Consider the following 23,322-nt stretch of genomic DNA (forward strand, 5'->3'; position numbering starts at 1 on the left):
TTTCTGATTGTTCCCAGGGTTAAATACATTATCAAAATTAATGGTTCAAGCCCTTCAACCTTCAGATATATGAGTATTCATGCCTCCATCTGCTGAACTGTTCAACTAAAAATAGCATTCTTTGGCCTTCTCTCTGCTAATATTGTGCCCCTGAGGCACAGCAAACCAAGCCTTAGATCAGCACAATAGTGTAAAAAATGGCTTTTCCTGTGTCTTCCTTATTTTAAGAAAGAAAGAACTGGAATATAGGCTAATGTAAGAAGGGTCTTTCCATTTTAGATGTCTTTATACAAAAGTTCAGACTTCTGGGGTATACCTGTAAATGTTGATAAGGTTTACTCAGACACATTAATATTGGAAATGGCAATCTTTGAAGAACAAATTAACTTTAACATTAGGAAGAGAAGACCAGTTCTGTGCAATGTTCTGGGGATAGCATTTTGTGGGACTTTTCTCCCAAGAGATTCTCTTTATAAATAAAACAAGTTAGTAAAATTGTAATATTTAGCATCAATAGTTTATCATGCATGACTGTTGATTGAACTGCGATATTTTAGCTTGTCAAAGGAGGAGTAAAAACCCTAGCTAGAAAAGAAAGCAGAGTTCTAATAGCAATAAAGGAAGATGTTATTAAAATTTCCCTCTACCTTTGCCTAAGATTTAAAATGTTACTGTAGCATCAGTTACTGTAGCAGACATATGTGAATGACATGGATGTCACAATAAATACGCTACACTCAATCCAGGAAAGTCTGAGAAACCTACCTTTCAAACAAGGTCAATCTTTTCTAACCAGTATTTCATACAAACAAACAGATCAAAGGTTTCCTAAAATGCAGGGAAAAGGTTGAAAGAATAGAGGCAAGAGAACATAGGAAAAATAAAGAAAAACTCAGGAAAGTCTGAAGCTAGCCACACAACTGCAAATTATGAAGGCTCTTGCATTAGTGGTTTCCCTATTGAGCCTAATTAAAGTGGCAGACGTGGCATCTGCTATGCTTCCACATCAGCATCGCTGCAGCATTATGCACCACACATATGACATCATAGCTTCCAGAAGCCAGATTTGACACATCAGAAATTCGGGGTCAGAGAGAGAAGGCCAAGGGTAGAAGAGAATCAACCTAATGAAAAAAGTAAGCAAAAATAAAGAGACTTGGTGGAAACCTGGACGATGGAATAAACATATACCTCAACAAAGAATAAACGTCAAACATTAGAAGAATTCTTGAGTTTGAACCAAGGCCACCTGCTTTCATAATTTTCGAAGCATTTAAAAGCTCAAGCTGACTATCCTGAGTGGATAAGATTTCTAATTGCCATCACACTGAAAAGTTGTTCCTACTGCCCAATTAACTATCTTTTTAGTTATCCTAGGCATAGTAGATTTTCAGAATGCCCAGAAATATGTTACCCTTTCTATAGCCAAGAGAAAGCCTTAGAACTGAAATCTTTTCTGGGTGTGTAGAAGACAGCAGATATTTTCAGTATATGTCTAGTCATGCCTGAGTGGAAACCCCCTGTCTACCTCTTATATCAAAGTAAAAGAAGAAAGAAAGGCAGGCAATGAGCTCTGGAACTCTTCCTTAGGCTAGTTCTAAGGTGGCTTTTGATCTTGTCCTCTTCCTTCTTCTTAGGAGTAAACACTCCCTATTATATCCCAAAAAGATAGATTCAAAAGTAGCAGAGAAGATAATGCCAAAGGGGCCCTTAATTGATTACATAGTATTTGATATGTGTAGACTGACAGAGAAAAATAGGAACTGAATATACAGCCTTGTTAGATATAATCAGTTTCTTCTGGGGAGTTAAGTTTCCCGTCCTAAGTTAGAAATTTGTTATTAGGTATTACTCAAAAAATTAAAATGTGTTTCAGTTTAAGGTAACTTGTCTCCATTTTTTAAAAATTCAGCAGGTAGCTGGCAACTTTCCAACACCTGATAGCTTATAAAAAGACTCCAGTGACACAGGAGAATTAACTGGAGAGAGGAGGACTGGGTCTCTGTAGCAGAAAAGGATGTCAATTTTAAAATAGCCATACATGCCATCTTCTCCCAAGGAGCAAGAATATCCACCAAAGCAACAGAGAACGTTAATGGACATGAAAAAGGTATTATAGAAGCTTAAAAGGCAGAAATTACCAGCCAGGCTTAGGCACCCAACTTCAGTGAGAAAACTAAGTTAGGAAACCCGAATTGAGTAGAATTAGAAATCTTCTAACTCAATGAATATTTCATAGACTTGGTTAAATCACCTGGCTTCTCTGAACCTCAGCTATTTTATCTATACAAACAGAATTATATTTTATCAAGTTTATAAGGTATTAGATGGTCAAATTCAAAAAATTTAATGTTTAAGTATTTTAAAACACTAAACAATACTATACACAAGAAAAGGTAAAAGAATAAAGAAATGAGAGATGGTTTAAAAGACACTCAAAATGTTTTCATATCAATGTATCAATAATCTACCTAATTCAAGGGCTTTGGGTTTTTCCTTCTGAAAGAAAGGGAGCAAAATAAAAGCATCCTTAGAAATGAGAAAAAAGGGAAGATTAGATTTTAGTGTTTAGGTTGAGTGTTTGCCACTTTTTTAAAAAGCCTAGCATATGACTGAACAATCCAGTCCCCACCCAATGAAGCAGCAATGGAAGCATTCATACCTCAATCTGTTTGTGGTTGTAAGAGTGGCCACCACCATGTTCAAAGGTGTCCAAATTCCTGCCAAAACGGTCACTTAGGCCCTTTAGCCTTGGGTTAATTTGTGGGTGGGAGACATGACCCTTCTGTTTAGTAGCATATTCAGACAAAAAAAAAAAAGACAAAACATACTGTCAGAACTCATGAAACAACAAAAACTTCTCAGTCCAGGGTACTGACCACATCATAGAATGGAAATGTAGAATGTTTACGACCCAGCCCCTCTGTGTTACAGAAACTTGGTTATAGAATCAACCAGTGGTACTGTTTTCTTTTTTTTGCCTCTGAATCAAGAAGAGACTCCATTACACAGCTATAGTCAAAGGACAACTAGGTTAGGTTTGTTTACCAATAGGGAGAGTTTGTCTTAGACTTTTACCAGCTGTTGTAGGTCCTAGTGTTAGTATAGATGGCAAGGTTTGCAAGAGAGTTAAGGCAAAATTTCTAGCTCTGTCAGGCAGCCCATAATGGAGCTGAGGCTTATGACAAAAAACTCTAAGGTACTTCAAAATTCTCTACTTGCACACTCAATTGAATATGTTCAAAATGTCTCTTCATGGCACGGTAGTGGTATACTTTCTATGTTCAAGTCTTACAGGGGATAGCAACAGTGAAATAAAAATGGCTAGCCAGATTCTCTTCCTAGATTTAAAAAAAAAATCATAGTAAATTTCAAGAATAAAAACTATTTTTAATGAACTTCTATTGTATTGAAATTCAACTTACATATTTTTTAATTTGACTGATTTTAATTATCTTACCTTTTTGTTTTTATTAAAATATATATCAATATTTAAAGTCAATTTACCATGCTAACACCAGTATTAAAAGGGTATAAGGAACATCTAGTCCTATTTCTAAACTCCTCATTTTATTGTGAACAAGGTAAGGTGAAAATATTTCTTTATTTAACCTCTAAGACAGTCTCCCCAAGTTTTGTTTTATAAATAAAGAACATTAATCCAAAACTTTGTCAGACACTACACCCAGACTTTTGACCCTGGAAAGAATAAGGGTACACATACTTAGGAACAATGTGTTTACATTTTGCTAAAAAAATCAAGCAATTTGGGAATAACAAAAGGATAATATCCCACTACATTCTCTTACATGTAAATGCTTACATGATGCGTACATGTAAAACCTAATCTACATATAATGGAAACACAGATGAAAAGCTGATAAGGAAAAAGCTAACGTATTCAATAACAACTGGCCATAAAAAATATAGAACTATTGAGTCACCTGAGAGAGAATACAATAGTACTAAACATAATATCATGCTTCCTTTAAAAATTGCTGGAACACAATTTTCTCTTCTATTTGCAGTATGGTAAGTACATAAGGTGTTAATCTTTCTGGGCTGTGCTTAAAAAATTATTTAACATTCAGGCCATTATTTAGCATACAGCTGGTTAGCAGTTTTCCACTAAAGCACTGGCTCACATCCCACATTTTTTTCTGCTGGCACTTACCTGGAGCTGTAAAGGGCTGAGTCCAGAAGCAGCAGCAGCTGCCATTGTTGATGGAATGAACTGTACGGGGTAGTTATCACCTGTCGGAAAGAACAATGCATACAGGTTTAGACAATGCACAGGGAATCTCAGCAGACAAGTACAAACATGGTCCTTGGCTTGCCTGAGCTTTACAACATTGCTCTAAGCCCAAACATCTGCAGAAACAAAAGGCTTAGTTGGGCACAGACTTGCAGTGCTGCCTTGGAACTTTTTGTTAACAGATAGCTGGTAGGCAAACTGGCAAAACATGAATGTGATGCTAAAAAAATTAAATGTGCAACTCAAGCATGTTCACTCCATTACAAATCTTGTAATACATCATTTTTTTAAGAATAAAAAAATATCTTAAAGCCGGCTGACACTCAGTACACTGTGAAAGCACTAAGGCTTTTCTATTAGAACAACAAAAAGTTTTGGCTTGGTAGGCAAGGCAGAGTATTAGAGTCCAAAAAAAGACTATTGGCTATCAACTTCCCATAACTCTAAACTTTTTTTATAGAAAAGTAAAGAAAACATTTTAAAAACACAATGTATTTAGTATGATAGGGATGAGAGGGCAGCTAATATTTACCAACATTCTGTGAAATGCCTGGTATCCTAATAAGTGTGGAAATTATACTTTTTGGTTCATCTCTATTATTACCCTAATGAACTTTAACACAGAATCATGTGTTGACCAAACATTCATTGATGATGATTTCATTAAATAACCACACATTTTACATCAAAAGCTTGGCAAAGATTGAGCATGGTTTAGTAGATACCTTAGTGTTTTTCTAACTCCAGCCCGCTCCTAAGTAGTGAACTAAAGTACCTTCCATGACATAAGAACTCAAGCTATAACAAGTGACGCAAAGAACTAAAAGGAAGTGATGAAGAACATATTGTGATAGTGGTAACCAAATTAAAAAATAATATTTGTGGATAAATTACATAATATCAGTGATTTAATGTAGCATCACTTTGGCTTCAGCTACTTATTTAAAGTCTGTGTTATGTGGTATCTCTAGGCTATATTTTAATAGGGTGTTCCTCCACACATTTTTGACATTTATAATAATCATGCTGTTTTGCATGAACTTTTCCACACTAAAAGCTGAATGTAATAATGAAGAGACATTATAGAAAGAATCACAGTAATAGCAGTAGTCAACTAGAAAGCAATAAAACCTCCTTTGTTTTTTTTCCTGCATGGACACTAATACCTGAAGCCTTCCGGTGTCCCTGGTTCCTTGGAACTCATCCTGCTTTCCACATGAAGTGCTACTCAGCTGGCCCAATGTAAATGTTAAGTTGCTTTCACTTTTAACAAATTGTTAGCTTCTAATCTACACAGTCTCTTTGCATCATATCCATAATACCTCATCAGACCATTGAGCACAGTGTGTGCTTGTACACAGTCCAGTAACAATTGGCTTCTGATTGCATATGGAGCGCTGCTACAATGCATTCACTCACACTATATTGTGCTGATCTCCTACGGAGTAATGTTTATCTGATCTTGTTTTTCCCCTTCCATGAGGTTGATTTTAGTTTGCAGTGCTGTTTAAGCTTTTTAAAAAGATAACTAGGCCAAATTATTTTTAAAGCAAATGACTGTCACTTTATGCTTAAATAATTTTACTGATATTCTTGATATTTGAACTAAATTATCTAAAGAAAGAATATCCTAATCTAAGCCAAACAGTATTTCTTTGGTTGATATCTTATCAAAATGATGCTGAATTAATGATGTTTCAAAAATAGGAGAAAAAAATCACCATTCCAACCATCAACATGGACTGCCTCCTGGAACATTTTAAAGCTGTTCTTTCTTTAAGTATCATGCATTATTTATACTAATGCTAAGCCACAACCCCCCTCTCTGTAAGTTTAATACCAGTTGCTTTATTTGTACTAAAACATTTTTCATGTCAAACATATTTTAAAAAATCAAACTCTAAAAGAATTCCCTGGGGCACTCCTTTTCTCATAGCTGTCATGCTTCTGTGCTATGAAATAGCTGATATTTTTATATGGTTTTTGGCTTGCCAGTTAATTTATTACTATCTCTACCACACCCTTTAGAACTCTCCAGCTCACCTGCTGGCTACCAACAGCTTTCTTTCCACTGTTGACAAGCATATTTTTAAAACATTTTAACCTCTCTGTAGGTTTCAATCTTTGTGTCTGAATATATCTTTATAAAGCTGTTTCCTCTGAACATATGATTGTATCAATACTGAAAGTAAAAATGAATACATTACAGCAACAGGGTATATCACAAAAATGTTTAGGAGAGAAAAGGGGAATAAAAGTAGGTGAGTGAGATGACAGTTAAAAGTGGAGGAGAAAAATTTAAGATGGAGAGGGATGTGAGGCGAATGTGAAGTTTAGTTTTTGATAACAAAGTTGCATGCTTCCTCCTACCCCCTCTAATTTTTCCTGTGTAACAGATGATCAAGAAAAGTTCTCAGTGGCTGACTTGGCAAGGAATTAGTCTACATGTTGCAGCAATTTTTTTCAAATTTGTCTCTGGATTTGAAATGCTTGCATGAGGAACCATTCTTTTTAAATTTGTACAAAGGAAGAAGAAGCCTGTTGGAACAGGTTGGCTTTAGGCACAACTGTAATCTGGCCTTTGCTACCTCTAGTATAAGAAGACAATCTCCAGAAACCAGTTTGGGAAATAATGCTCGTTCTGTAAGTCCATCTTTCCAAAATTCTAGGTATTCTAACTGGTGTTTTTTATCTGAAGATTATGGATCAAATACAAAACAGATTTAAAATCGTATGGAAATTTGGCTTAACATTTGTTTCACTTCTCAGAATAGGCAACATTCTTTTGGCATCAAACCAAGAGTCCCAAATGAGAGAAAGTAAATTCTTAAATTTTCAGAGAAACTCAAATGAAGCCAAAATATAGTAAGACTTAATCATAGGAGAAAGTGAGCTTGAACCAAGAACCAAGGATCCATTAGACTTAGGCTACCTCCTTCAAGAATATTCCTAATTGAAGTAATTCAGACATAAATTTTACGTTTTGAAAAAAGTGAAAAAGGCACTGGGTTAAACTCTTTTCATTTACTTTCATTTGTCAGACAAGGGACCAAGAGACTGATCCTGATATATTAACTTTAGATATTAATATATTGTAGAAATCATTTACAGAGGTTGGGAGGAGTAGAAAAAAAATTATAAAAGGTCAGGCTCTGGTGGCTCACACCAATAATCCTAGCTACTTCAGAGGCTGAGACCAGGAGGATCATGGTCCCAGGTCAGCCTGGGCAAAAAGTTAGCAAAACCCCTTTTCAACCAATAGCTGGGCGTGTTGGCATGCGCCTGTCATCCCAGTTATGAGGGGAAGCATAAAATAGAAGGATTGTGGTCTGGGCCACAATAACCAGGGCAAAAAGAACCAGAGGCATGGCTCAAGTGGTAGATATCTGCTAGCAAGTGAAGCTCTGAGTTCAAATCCTAGTAGCACCAAAAAGAAGAAGAAAACACAGAATTAGGAGACAAGAATTACAGATTCTTCATTAACTTCCCCAAATGTGAATTCAGTCTCATACTCATTTCCCACCCTTCAAAACAGAAGAAAAATATGATACACATCCCATGCTATCTCAAAAATTATTATAATGGCACCCTAGGATGATAAACTGGCAAACCAATAGAGCCCACTTTTAAGAGCTATCACCATTCTTGCTACAATGTGGAAATATCTGAATCACAACCACTGATACAAACTTGAATATACCACTTTGTATTGGTCTTGCTTAGATGGGTGAATTCAGTATTGCAAATATTATGACTCCTCTATTCTCTGAGGGAATATCTTAAGTCTGGATTTATCTTTGTGCAACATTACACTGTAGAAAAAGTTAGCAGGTAATATGTGACATATTTAGAATTACAAAAATAAAACAAAATCTTCAACTTTTTTTGAGGACAGAAAATTAGAAAGCATTGTAATATATATATATATATTACTAACATCACCATGATATTATTTCTCCTCTATTTATCAATGAATATTCATGACAAGATTCTTGATCCCACAATTTGATCACCTGCATTGTTTTGCATGCCTTTAGCAAAACTAATATCAAGGATCAATCTTAATTCTTTCACTTATTTCATAGCTGCAGGTAGACCCTTTGTCAATAATTTGAAAATCCATGGAATTTTTCATGGTGGCAATTTAAAAAGTGAGTTTGAATGAACTGATATAAATCCATCCTCATTACATTAGCAACCGTGAGGCTCTAAGTTCAGACACCAGTACCACCAAAAACAACAACAAAAGAAAACTAAGATTACTAATTGAAGAATTGCAGAAATGCTTTGATTCCAAGTAGATGGATTAAACTAATCAAGTATTCCAATAGTGGTTACATATCTCTACTTTGAAACATTCTGGAAGAGAGAAATGGTTAGCTTTGCAAGATGTCATTTGGATAACCTCACACATAAAAATTTTATTTTTTCATAGCAAAAGGTCAGATTTTCTTAAGATTACACACATTTACAGCATGTACCCAGGTATGAAATATCAAGCCATAGAACTTTAGTCTGAATTCTATCTCTACTATTTTCTGGATGTGAAACTCCAGAAAAACTAATTAACATTTTCAAAATTTAGTTTCTTCTTTTCATTTAATAAAACAGAGATAATAACACTTATTCCCACTTATATCTTAGAATTATTATGAAAGTTAATGAGGTTACTCAAACATACCTGGGGTTTATCATGGCAAATAAATGATGCACGATAAAAGAAGCATTAGGTAACAACCATAACAACTATACACTAACTAATTAAACAACTTAGGAGAAACAGAAAAATTCTTTGAAACACACGAATAACCTAACTAACTCAAGCGAAAATAGACAATTTCAACAGACTTTTAACAAGTAAAGAAATTGAATCAGTTATCAAACATTGCCCAACAAAGAAAAGCCTTGGACTAGAATGCTTCATCACCAATTCTGCCAAAGGCTTAAAGAGGAATTAACATAGATCTTTCTTAAAATCTTCCAAAAAATAGAACAGAAGGGAGTACTTCTTTGTGCTTTCTATGAGGCCAAAAGTACTTTGATACCAGATAAACACATCACAGGAAAAGTAAATCAAAGACCCTTATGAATATCCCTTATTAGAATAAATGTAACATTAGCAAATTAAATCCAATGGCATATTGTAAGTATTATTCACCATAACAAACTAGGATTTATTCCAAGAATGCAGAAGTGGTTCAATATAATCAAATTCAATGCAATGCATCACATTAATAGAATAAAAGGGAGGGAAAAAACCCCAAATTATCATCTCAAATGATGCAGAAAAGGTATTTGACAAAAATCCAATACCCTTATATGATTTTTAAAAAAAAGTAAGCTCTCAGAAAACTATGATTAAAAGAAAATTTCTCAGCACAATCCAGGGTTAAAAACTCAGCTAGCATAATAATGACAGGTGAAAGCCTAAAAATGTTTCCTCTAAGGAAAAGAACATAATGATGTCCATTTTCACTTCTCTACTCAGTGTTATATTGGAAGTTCTAGCCAGTGCTATTAGACAAGAAAAAGAAAAATGCTTCTACATTGATAAGAAAGGAGCAAAATTATTTTTATTTGCAGACAACATGATGATAGATAGATAGATAGATAGATAGATAGATAGATAGATAGATACAGATGGATAGATTCCCCCAAATCCATGAGAAAGATAGTAGAGTGAACAAATTCAGTAAAGTTGCAGAGTTAACACAAAAAGTTGCATTTCTATATATCAGTAGTAAACATACCAAAAGGAAATTAGGGAAAAAATTCCATTTACAATGTTATCTAAGAGAATTAAATACTTGGGAATTAATTTAACCAAGGAAATAAAAGACTTACACCCTGAAAACTAAAAAACATTGCTGAAATAAAGATGACATGAAGTAAATTGAATGTCCACTAACTGATGAATGGATGAAGAAAACGTGAGAGACACACATACACAATGGAACACTATTTAGCTATAAAATGTATGAAAGTCTGTCATTTGTGACAACATGCATGGCACTAGCAGTCATTAAGTTAAGTGAAATAAGCAAGCTACAGAAGACAAGTACTGTATAGTCTTACTCATCTGTGGAATCTAAGAAAGTTGTTCTCATAGAAGTTGAGGATAGAATTGTGGTTACCAGAGGCTGTGGAAAGCAGGGAGGAGGAAGAGTTGGGGAAAGTTTGATTAACAGGTACTAAGTCAATAGACAGGAGAAATAAGATCTGGTGGTCTATTGTACAATAGGGTGACTGTAGATAATGATAATGCAGTACTATGCATTTCAAAAAAGAAGAAATTATTTTGAAAGTTTTCTCCATTAAGAAATAATAAACATTTGAGGAGACAGGTATGCCTGTTCTGATTTGAACATTGTACAATGTATATGTGTATCAAAACATCACAATAAGGGACTCCATAAAACATACAATTTTTATGTCAATTTGTTTTGAATTTTAAAAAAAGAAATTAAAGAAGACAGGAAAAAAGGAAAGAGCATCTGTGTTCATGGATAGGAAGACTGAATGCTGTTAAGCTGTCAATACTGTCCAAAGAAATCTACAGATTCAGTAAAATCCCTATCAAAATCATAGCAACCTTTGGAAAAGTCAATTCTCAAAGTTAAATGAAATTACAAGGGGCCCTCAGAGCTAAAACAATCTTAAAAAGGAAGAATAAAATTAAAAGAGTTATACTCCTCCACCTCAAAATGTACCATAAAGCGCCAGTTATTAAAGCAACATGTCATTGGCATGGTGACAGACAGATAGACCAACGACATAGAGTGAGAAGCCCAGTAATAATCCTCACATCTATATTTCATTCACTTTTGACAATGGTGCCAAAACATTACATGGGGAAAGAACAGTCTTTATAACAAATGGTACATATTCAATTTTTGTATTTTGTATATGATTTTATCTTACACCATACACAAAAGTTAACCCAACTAAAGACAGACTTAGGATCTAAAACTAAAAATATAAGAAAACATAGGGGTAAATCTTCATGACACTGGATTTGATAATGATTTCATTAATATGACACCAAAAGCATAAGTCACAAAAGAAAAAATAAAATGCCTGATTCAGAGGCTCAAACCTATAATCCTAGCTACCAGCTGAGATTGAGAGGATCACAGCTAGAGACCAGATAGTGCAAAAAAGTTTGGATGTGCCAATAGGAGAAGGGGACCAGGAACTAGAGAAAAGGTTAGCTCAAGAAGAATTAACCTAGAAGGTAACACACATGCACAGGAAATCAATGTGAGTCAACTCCCTGTATAGCTATACTTATCTTAACTAGCAAAAACCTTTGGTCCTTCCTATTATTGCTTATACTCTCTCTTCAACAAAATTAGAGATAAGGGCAAAATAGTTTTTGCCGGATATTGAGGGGGTTGGGGGGGAGAGGGAGGGGACGGGGGGGTTAAGGAGGGGGTGGGAGAAGGGGGGAGAAATGACCCAAACATTATATGCACATATGAATTAAAAAAAAGTTTGGATGTGGTGGTGTGCACCTCTCTTCCCAGTGACAATGGAAAGATTAAAATTGAAGGATCACAGTCCAGGCCAGCCTGGGCAAAAAGCAGGACCCCCTCCTCTGAAATAATCACAGCAAAAAGGGCTAGAGGTATGGCTCAAGTAATAGAGTACCTGCCTAGCAAGTACAAAGCCTTGAGTTCAAACCCCAGTACTGCCAAAATAAAATAATAAATTGGACTTCAGCAAAATTAAGAACTTTTGTACATTTTAAGGATATTATCAAGAAGTCTAAAAGAAAATCTACAAAATGATAGAAGATATTTTCAAATAATATATCAGATAAGGTATTAATATGCATAATATGTAAAGAACTAAAACTACATGAAAACACAAATAACCCAACTCAAAAGTGAACAAAGTAATTAAACAGACATTTCTCCAAAGATAATGTACAAATGACCAATAAGCAACTGAATAGATGCTCAACATAATCAATTATTGGGAAATACAAATCAAAACCACAATGAGATACCACTTCTCATGTACTAGGATAACTATAACATTTTTTTTAAGTGGAAAGTAAGTGTTCAGAAGGACGTGGAGAAACTGGAACACTCTTGCATTACTAAAATACAAAACAGTACTGGTACTGTGGAAAACAGTTTGATAATTTCTCAAAAGGTATATATATGTATATATATATACATGTAGCATATTTTATCCTAGGCACATATCCAAAAGAACTGAAAGCAGGTACTTGAACATATATTTGTATATTAGTGTTCATAGATGTATTATTTGTGATAGCCAAAAAGGAAGAAATGAAGTGCATCAGAACAATAGATAAACAAAATATGATATATACATACAATGGAATATAGTTCAACTATGAAAAGGAATTAAATTTTGATGTATGCTACAATATGGGTGGACTTTGAGAACATTATGCCTAAGAGAACACAGAAGAGTAAATATGTGATTACACTTATGTGAAAACCTAGAATATGCAAATGCATAGGGAAAGATAGTAAAATAGAAGTTAGCAGAGGCTAAGGGCACAAGAGTTGTCATTTAATGGCTATAGACTATAAGAGATGTTGAAAAAGTTTTGGGTATAGAAAGTGATGACAGTTGTACAACATTGCAAATGTATTAGTGCCACACACTTACAAATAAAGTGAAAAATACTATGTTATCATATTTTACCACAACAAAAAGAGGCATTGGGCATACTTGTAAAATTGGTTCGGGTCATTAAACAGAGGGAGACTATCTGACTGCCTAATGCTCAACCTTTATTCCATTCTTCTAATGGGTAATGGTGTAGTTTAGCAGACAAGACAAATTTGCTTAGTTTCAGGGTCAGACTTTATCTCAAAATGAGTACTTTATACTTTTTGAAGAATTTTCATTTATCTTACCAAATTTAATTTTCACATTCATATCAAGTACTGAACAAAACATTTTTAGATGATAAAAAAGAGGTTCAGCAAGGCTTAAATGACATATTCAAATAAGAACAAAACAAAATAATCCATGTGAAATTTGTATCACAGGAGTGGGCACAGTCATCATTCAGTGAGCTTTAGCTATTATCTTATTATAACTAGTAAGTGGAGGATCCAGGAGCAGACAGACATGCTACCCCTAGGACCTCCTGGGAAGTTTCCAGGGTGTGATGAGGAGCAATTATTTTTAAAAACTCACTTACGCAAAGCAATGGTCAGTTGCATCAGCCCTGAAACCCAAAGGATGCTACCCATGGTTTTTATTTTTCAGGCAAGTTGACCTCCAACTACACATTGGCAACTGTAAAAATGGCTTTCCCTTTTAATTTCCTCAAACATCAGTGCTCCCGTGTATTTATCTAATCCTGGATTGCTACATCTCTCAATATCACAAAAGGAATCAGTACAGCAACTAAATGTGGCTTATGTTCTGCGCCCTGATGATGAGTTTCTGTCTAAAAAGATGTCTCTACATATAGAACCAACATCAGAATAAAAATTTTGGCATTAAAACTTAATAAGGCTATGTCTAGAGAGATCATTCTGAAAGATGCTCCCCTGCAGTTGTACAATGCACTCAGGAAGCACGTCTCCTCACCAACACCCAGAGATGGGAAAGCGTGCATGGTATTCATGCACACTGACACCCTGAAATTCCCACAGCTATGAGTTATAATTTTACCTGGAGGGCAATGAAGGCCCAGAGCCCCAAATGTGTTTGATTATACTGTCCTTGCAAAACAGCCAATTTTAACAAATAGCATATTTCACCCCAACACAGTCCTTGCTCTTGGAAAGACAATTATTCAAATAATTGAATAAACTGAATCAGTTTACTTAATTCACAAACACTATGGAATTATTGCAGGTTCTAGGGAAATAGGAAACATAACAGAGAAATTAATTTTTTAATTTATAAGTTTGACATTTATCTTCTTGCTTAGGGAGCCAAATATAAGTTTATGTCACAATTTCAGGCTTTTATAGATATGATATAGCTATTCTCTTCTAAAATTTAATCATGTCATATACATTTCAAGTGAAGTTACCATAGCTCAGCTTGGGGCAAAGAAATTTAACTTTTCCAGACTCCAGTCCAATAGTTGTCTCCTCTTCCAACTCACATGAATAGATTAAGTCTTATAAATTTGTAATTTCTTTACTAATAGCTTAAGTGTACATCATTTTAATCATTTAAAAGTTTAAGTATGCATAATTTTAACCACTTAATTTTTATAATTAAAATTATATTTAAAATATAATTTTATACATAATAAAGTCTATATTTGCCCAAATACTAAAGAATTTAGAAATCTAATTAAATTTTTTAAATAACTTAGGGGTTACCAGAAAAATACCTTATTACTTGCCTTATTTGTGATTATACATGTTTTAACATATCCATACCCATTGTTCTGCTTTCCTCAACAGGTTTATCCACCATAATCAAATATAACTTTGCTAAAAAGCAGAGTGCTTTTTACACTGGAATAATAAAATCCTGTGCAAGGCTGTCCTTGTCTCTAGATTTTTTTCAGTTACATGGTGTATTGACATTGGATATTAATGCTGCTTGAGAAGACTGTTTTCAATTGTCTAAATTCATGGAATATATACAATCTTTCCTCATGGAAAATGCTGTCTTTGTTTTAACAAAATTAAGTGACATGGTTATGTCTACAGACAGCAAAAAACAGTGCCCATACCTGACTTTGAAATGTGGGGAATTTTAACTGTAAAAACACTGAAATCAAATAGTTTCCACATATAGTTTATCTTAAAGGTTTCTAAGACTGATACAGGGGTGGCAACTCAGATTCAGGATAAAACAATCAAATTTAGTTTACATCAAGTTTCCAATGGAAGTCAAGATGAAGAAATAATTCAGAATAATTTATAGAGATCAGAGGATAAATGAACTACTGCACTGACAAAAACAGATTATTTCACAAAATGTACTCCTGTCCTTACTATAGAGATGTCAGTTTTAGAGGGGGTGTTAACTTACTGAGTATCCCTTATCTGAAATGTTTGAGACCTGAACTAGTTCAGATTTTGAACTTTTCCAAATATTCCAAAAATTGGAATATTTGAATACACTTTACTGATTTAGACTCCCTAATCTGAAAAATCAGAAATCTGGAATGTTTCAAAATCTGAAACATTTTGAGCTTTACTTTGACACCTGAAAAGTTGCAGATTACAGAGCATTTTGGATTTCAGATTTTCAAATTAGGGGTGCTCAACTTGTGCTAGCTAGCTTTGACTCATTTGTATTTAAAGACTTTTCAATCAGACCTTAAATTAGCCCATCTCTGAACATCTCTATTCCTTGACTCATTTGAGTTTTGCCACAGACATCCTTTTCTTGCAAGGAAGGAAGTTCTCTATCAATGCAAAAGAGTAATCAATGGTAACAAGCAATTAAAATAGATGTAAAACTCCCTAGGTTTGTTTTTATGCTATTTAGTGAGCTTTAAAATTTTAGTGAAGTGATTTATATTTTATTGCTCTAAGCATATTAAAATGGCTTTGTTCACTTTATAAGCCACACATACAAAGAAAGAAACTGCTGCACTCAGATTTTTTGCACTCAGATTTGGTGGTTAATATAAGCAGGTTAATATGTTAAAAAGAACTTGACACAGAAATTATTAATGAGTAGAACAAGGTCACTACTTCTGAGCTGAGGTCACTTACAAAGAATGCACAAATGAAATTAAGGTTGACTTCTATTTACTTGACTATCTTCTTACATTGGATTCCTTTGGCAACATATCTTTAAACATTTAAAGCCCTGTTTACAAGGAGGCTCTGAAAGAAGCTTCAAACCATTATGCCCCTAATTGAATTCCCCAGGAGTCCAGTAAACTCAGAGGAATAAAGAAAAATCATAACATTTGCTAAATCATCTCAAAACATATTTTGCTGCAAGGTTATGTGACCTGTTTTTTGAGGTTCAAAGATGAATGAAAAATATTACTGAATTCTTCATTATTTAGAGTGAAAGAAGAAAAGAATTTTGCTTATTAGTGGTAAGCTAATTAAATTGGCCCCAAACTTTTTTTTCCAAGAGAACTCTAACAACAACAACGACAACATTTTATACTGGTTGTGATCAGTTTACCAGAGTATAAAAGCTCTTAGGGGTTAGAAAAGAGCTTTAACCAAAGATAATTATTCACTATAAAGGTCTGAGGCAGAGCTGACAAAAATTTAATAGTCCCGGGAAAGCAGCATTTTATCTGTGAATTCAGAGCAAACTCAAGTGGAAGAAGAGAAAGTAAAAGTTTTAGAAAGTAATTAGTTTCTTACATAATGCCCCCTCTTCCCAATTCTAATTTTACTTTAAAAGAAGCTTCTATGATCTTTTTTATTCATAGTTCCCTGTGTTTGTTGTGACTACTAAGCAAGAGCGTGTGGATCTAAGCATTTCCAAAAGAATGTGAAATCTCTCTCTACTTACCTGGTTTGTATGTTATTCCAGGGGGGAAGAGGAATCCCTGTTGGGCAGCAGCAGCTGCTGCCAGGGTCCGCTGGTCATGTGGAAAAATTGGGATCATGAGCGGAGGCATGTGACCCTGAACCTGCTAAACAGAAGAGAGCCTATGATCAGACAGAGAGCAAATGTATGCCACGAAGTATTTGTTTTTCACTCCTGGTGGTGTGCTGGTACCCACACAGCCACCCACCTCTAACCTCATTCCAGATCTGCAAACTGAGAAAATTCAGATAAAACCCACCAAATCCCTTTTCTTAGATGCTAATAGCATACTAAGGACAGAATTTCATTTAAATTTGCCTCATTCCTGCTTCCACCAGACGGTGGTTCATGGCTTTCTTTTCTCTTGACTAATTTTCCTTTTATTTTCTTTCATTCCTTTAAACAAAAAACTAAAATAAGTTTGCTTCTTTCCCTACACAGCGATTTTGAGAGGTTTTGCCCTTTCACCTGCTTTACATTCTGCTTTTTATTTTGAAAGCAGTATTTAGTATACTTGGTCAGAAAATAATATCTAATTGTTATATATTCCAAAAGCTGTATCTCTCCAGTTTAGGTATCTTATTTCAAAGCCTCACTGCATTATATTAAACATACAGCTCTTCAGATTTAAGGCTACTACCTCTTAGCTTCCAATTAAACTAATATTCTTTGCCATATACACCTCGATGTAACATATAAATTGCTTGTCTTGCTAAGCAGTTTTACAGCTTTATGCCCTACCGTGTAGCTCAGTAATTATGGAGTTGTATTCTGAGAGCATTTCATAATAAATCCTACTATATCAAATCTCATTTGACCTCAATAAATGTATCAAAGAGCACAAAAATGCAAAATAGAAAATCTTCACTCTATATCAGTATTTGTATTCCATATAAAGAAAATAAGAGCTATGACAGAATCATGCTTGTGAAAATTATATTTTAATTTCTAGCTCCCTTCTTTCCACTATGCACACTGCCCTGACTCCCAGATAGCATTACAGGAAGTTTTCAGTGCATGATTTTTATAGGCTGAACTACAGGATTTTTCTCAACTAAAGATCAAAACCAAGATGTACCAAAATAAGTGATCTTGTAGTTCAGATAGGGTCTTTGGCCTCTTTACAGGCATAAAAAGACTGCATTATATTCTATTTAAGACATAAACATCTACCAGGAATTCTACCAACCCCAAGCCCTTCCCCTGTCTAAATTCCTAAATCTTCTCTTTAGGCAAAATTCCATATACTAGCGATGACCCTGTTCAAATAGCACCAACTTGCCCTGTCCTGTCTCTATTCCCTCCACAGTCAGGGACACAGTGCAAAAATGCTTCTGTGTGGGTCTAAGAGGTTTCATTTACCAACAGTTTTTCTCTAGGGAAAGCCCTAAGATGTGGGTTAATAAAGGGCAAGCAAAAAATAAACACTTTACAGTATTTTTCTGAATTCATTTCTCAGGAAAATCAACTTATATTAAAAAGGTCTTTGTGCAATTACTACCTTGCCAGTGGGGCGTGAAAGAAACTAGCTTTGAGCAGCTATTTCTTCCATTTTAGCTGAGGTAAGCCCAAGTTTTGCACCTTAGAGTACAAACTTAGCCTGCTTAAATTGGAGCTGATCCCCTAGTGCCCAGGTCTTGCCTTTAACCTTGGAGAAAAGCACTGGGTTTGCTATTCAACTCCAGCTTATTGTGACCTGATACAAATTCGAGATGTCAAAGATAAGGGCATTGATCTATGCCAGAAAGTAAAACACAATGTCTTTATAGGTGACCGCTGCAATGCAAGCATATGTCAAAGGAAATAATTTTATTTTCCTCTAGAAATACGGTACTACCATGTACCTAGAGCACAATATAAACACTTAACACTTCAGAGAGGAAAAGCAGGGAGTCAGAGTATCATATTTATTTAATTTTTCCTCCTTTCATCTAACAATGATTAATTAAGTTGTTATTATCTGTTAGGGATCTTGAGAAGTAACCAAAGAAATTGTGGATATTCAGCTTGAAGGAGAGAAGATAATAGACTATCTTCAAATATTTGAAGGAATGATATGTAGAAGGAACAAATTAAGACTGAGGGGTATAGAGAACAGAACTAGACTCAGAAGAAAGAGATTTTAGGGAAGCTTACTACAAAGAAAAATTTTCTAATAATACACTACTCAATAATCTCTCTGATTAAAGAGGTAGTATATGCCCTTTCCCTAAAGGTGCTCAACTAAAGGCTGTACATTTCTATACATAAGAGATGTTTTTAAAAAGATACATAACTACAAACCTGATTAGATGATAATCTATGGAGCTTCTTTAACTTTATATTTCTAAATTGCTTATAAGTTAACATTAAGAAGATAGTGTGACTGTAGTCATTCCTTCTTTTCATTCATTTAACACATATTTATTGAGAACTTATGATGTCTTTGTTGGCATATAAATCTGAGCCCAAATCTACACACTTCATTTCCTAAGCTGTATAATCTTGAACAGTTCTGATCCTATGTGTAAAAACTTAAAAATTGAAGTTAATTATACTACCTCACATAGTTATTGTGAGGATCAAATAGACAACAAAAGTAAAGCTTATGACACAGTGTCTGACATAATAGTATGCAATGTCACAGTAAATGCTAGTTCCTTACTCTTTTCTTAGATGGTTTGCATATTCAGTAGTTTAAAATTATTGAATCACTGATAAACAAACAAACAAACAAACAAAAAACATTGGATCTTACCAATAACTCTACTTTAAGAAATAAAACATAAGCCAACGAAATAATTCAGTTTGGCAAGCAGAGGCTTGTCATGTTCTTAGCAGATACCATACCTCACAGAGCATTATCCTATCCCAAGTATTTAGAAAATGATGAAAAAAGAAGAGGTGGGATTACAAGGATCATTTGAGGATGTAACTTGGGGTCTTTAGTGTTTCTTGTTAAACAGCATCATAGAATGAAAACAAATTCATTTTTACATTGATTGCCAACATAAGGGGTAAATGACAATTGGAATCAGACCTTAATTCCTAAATCTGGCCGTCTGTCTGAAGATATTTTCTTTGTATCTTTTTACTTTTATGTATATAACTAAATAAATTTACTGGGGTTGTTTTAGATGCCAAAGATATGTAGATGTTTCATATTAATATATACTGTAAGAATCAGTGGGAGTTCCTTTCTGTCCATCATACTCTCCAAGGCAGTATATGGCAAAAACTTCAATTGCTTTCAATTGTTTACTATTATATAGAGAACTTTCTTCCCCCAGTATTACGTATTGAACCCAGAGCCTCATACATGCCAGACAAGTGCTCTACCACTTGAGCCACTCTCCCATCCCTTTTTGTTTGTATTTTATTTGGGGGGGTAGGTTTTTCTAATTTTGCCTGAGCTGGCCTCAAACTTAAGATACTCCTTCTTCCATTTCCTGAGTAGCTGGGATTACAGATGCCAGTCACCACATAGGGTTCCAGAAGCTACTTCAATAAGTTGAGAGACACAGTAAAAAAGAGGAGACAGAAGACATTATGAAAGCAATAGTAAGAATACAACCATAGAGTTGAAAGAGAACTGAAAGATGATCTAATTTAGTAGTTGTCAAAGCTTAATACTTGACCAATGGCATCAGCAACTATGGGAACTGTTTTAAAAGCAAATTCTCAGGCTCCATACAGTACCAATGAAATCAGAAATTTGAGATGAAGTCCAATTTAATCCAGAGCAGTGCTCCTCAAACTTTAGTGTACATCAGAACAAATCTGAAGGCTTGTTAAAATAGAGTGCTTGGTCCCACCCTCAGAAACATTGAATCAGCCAATCAAAAGCTCATGAGGTACTTACTGCTACTATCTTTATTCATTTAATGAAAAATGCAAAGTCTTTTAAGAGGTTAAATAATTTCATCAACTAAAAAGTGATGGGCACAGGTTACTCCAGAGGCACCTGCACACCCATGTTTATTGCAGTACTATTCACAATAGCCAAGTTATAGAAACAGCCAAGATGCCCCACTACTGATGAATGGATTAAGAAAATGTGGTATTTTTACACAATGGAATTTTACTCAGCCATGAAGAAGAACGAAATTTTATCATTCACTGGTAAATGAATAGAATTGGAGAACATCATTCTGAGTGAGGTTAGCCTGGCCCAAAAGACCAAAAATCATATGTTCTCTCTCATATGTGGACATTAGATCAAGGGCAAACACAACAAGGGGATTGGACTTTGATCACATGATAAAGTGAGAGCACACAAGGGAGGTATGAGGGTAGGTAAGACACCTAAAAAACTAGATAGCATTTGTTGCCCTCAACACAGAGAAACTGAAGCAGATACTTTAAAGCAACTGAGGCCAATAGAAGAAGGGGACCAGGAACTAGAGAAAAGGTTAGATCAAGAAGAATTAACCTAGAAGGTAACACACATGCACAGGAAATCAATGCGAGTCAACTCCCTGTATAGCTATACTTATCTCAACCAGCAAAAACTCTTGGACCTTCCTATTATTGCTTATACTCTCTCTTCAACAAAATTAGAGATAAGGGCAAAATAGTTTCTGCCAGGTAGCAAAGGGATGGGGGGCAAGGGAGGGGGCGAAATGACCCAAACATTGTATGCACATATGAATAAAAGAAAAAAAGAATTACAAAAAAAAAAGTGATGGGTCCAAGATTTGAGTCCAGATTAAGGTCAAAGATTTTACTTTGTCAAGGCCAAAGTTTATATTTTTAAGTATGTTATCAAGCATGAGTCAGTTTTTGCTGAAAAGATTAAATGAGATAAAGAATGCAATTCTTTATGATAACAATTATTTGATGGTTTTATATACAAAATTATAGGTTTACATGCAGTGATCATAAACAATACAAGGATATCACATACACCCTTTACCCAGTTTGCCTCAATGGTATAAAGCTACACTACAATATTACCACCAGTATATTGATAATGATAAACTCCAACATTCTTATTCAGATTCCTCCAGTATATTAAAAATACTACATCTTCAAACATTAGCAAGAGTGATAAGGGCTTATGACACTGAGATTTCATCTCATCCTACTCAGAATGGTTATCATCAAGAAAACAAACAACAAATGCTGGCAAGGGTGAAGGGTAAAAGGAGCCTTACACAACATTGGTGGGAATGTATACTAGTCCAGCCACTGTGGAAATCAGGATGGAGACTCTTCAAGAAACTATAAATGGAACTACCATGTAATCCTGCTATACCAGTATTGGGCATATATCCAAAGGAATGTAAGCCAACATTTAGTTCAGATACCTGCACACTCATGTTTATAGCACCACTATTTACAATAGCCAAGCTATGGAACCAGCCTAGATGCTCAACAAATAATGATTGGATAAAGAAAATGTGGTAGAATATACAATGGAGGATAATTCAGCCATAAAGAAGAATGAAATTATGTCATTTGCAGGAAAATGGATAGAACTGGAAATTATCATGTTAACCAAGATAAGCCAAGCTCAGAAAGAAAAACATTGCATGGTTTTGATCATATGTGGTATCTACACAATGTTTTTAAATGATGTGATTGTAAAGAGTGGACTGTTTGTGGGGAACAGTGGATAGGGACAGGGGAAAGGAGAGGGTGACAGGGAATGATTATTACAGTACGTTATACACATGTATGAAAATAACACAAAGAAACCTATAAAACCTTTTTAAAAGGAGGGGGAGGATGTGGTTAAGAAAGAGTAATATAAATGGGGTGAATTTGATCAGAGTACATTATATTCATGTTGTACAATTAACATATGCTAATAAAAATATTTGGGGAGAAAAGAGTAATAGGGTCTATGAATACTTCCAACTACCACCTTCCACAGAATGCTCACCAGTATGATCCAATGCAAGTGCTATGAATGATAGCACAAAAGCAACCATTTTCCCCTCTTGTTTACTGTACATGCTAGAAAGTTAGTGGTCAAGTGTGGAACAGAAATGGAAAGAAAGAGGAAGGTAAGGGCAAAGACGAGGGAAGAGGGCTTATTGGCCATGCAAAACTCACACAAACATCCAAAATATTTCCTTTTGTGGAAGTTGTACAGTGATGTCACTGCACAGAGTGTCAGTGGTTAGAAAAAATAAATAATTTTGAAGATATATAAAAGCTCCACCCTGCTTTGAAGAATGTAATTCTGCCTTTTCTCCTCTTTCCCATCATCCTATTTTCTTATTTGGTCATGTGCCAGGAAAGGTAGATTAGAAACAGCAACTTCCCAAAACATTTTACTAAAGAATAAAAATAATAGAATTCTCCTTACTCCATTAAAGACTAACCAGTCTCCACATGTCTTTTTCAAGAAGTTATCAAAATTTCAAATAGCATCTTTTTTTGAAATTGTAACTATTCCTAAGTACAAATTCAGAGATTCTTTAATTATACTATAGATAAAAAGGGAAAACTGATTTTGTGAGAACAAAGACAAAACTTGATGTGACCAAAATATATCTCTGCATGAAATTTTCATTACTTTTATTGCATTAGAAGTAAGCACTAATTGGCTGGGTACCGAATGACTAATGAGAAACCAGGAACCTCATTTGTGGGTGAAACTTAGTGTG

The 23,322-nt window shown here is 34.7% G+C and overlaps 1 protein-coding gene across 25 annotated transcripts in view; it reads right to left on the minus strand.

The window, feature by feature from the left end:
• Sox6 (SRY-box transcription factor 6) overlaps nt 1-23,322 on the minus strand; it is a 576,267-nt gene that overhangs the window by 119,775 nt on the left and 433,170 nt on the right. For 19 of the 25 annotated variants that reach the window (XM_074042103.1, XM_074042097.1, XM_074042114.1 and 16 more), the window contains 3 exons: nt 16,709-16,832; nt 4,175-4,254; nt 2,663-2,785 (listed from right to left, as the gene is read on the minus strand). In XM_074042103.1, coding sequence (XP_073898204.1) covers nt 2,663-2,785; nt 4,175-4,254; nt 16,709-16,832 — 327 coding nt within the window. The remainder of the gene's footprint in view (nt 1-2,662; nt 2,786-4,174; nt 4,255-16,708; nt 16,833-23,322) is intronic. The other 6 variants (XM_074042070.1, XM_074042062.1, XM_074042229.1 and 3 more) reach the window with 3 other exon arrangements.

This window comes from Castor canadensis, chromosome 1 (genome assembly GCF_047511655.1).
Source record: "Castor canadensis chromosome 1, mCasCan1.hap1v2, whole genome shotgun sequence".
NCBI lineage: Eukaryota > Metazoa > Chordata > Mammalia > Rodentia > Castoridae > Castor > Castor canadensis.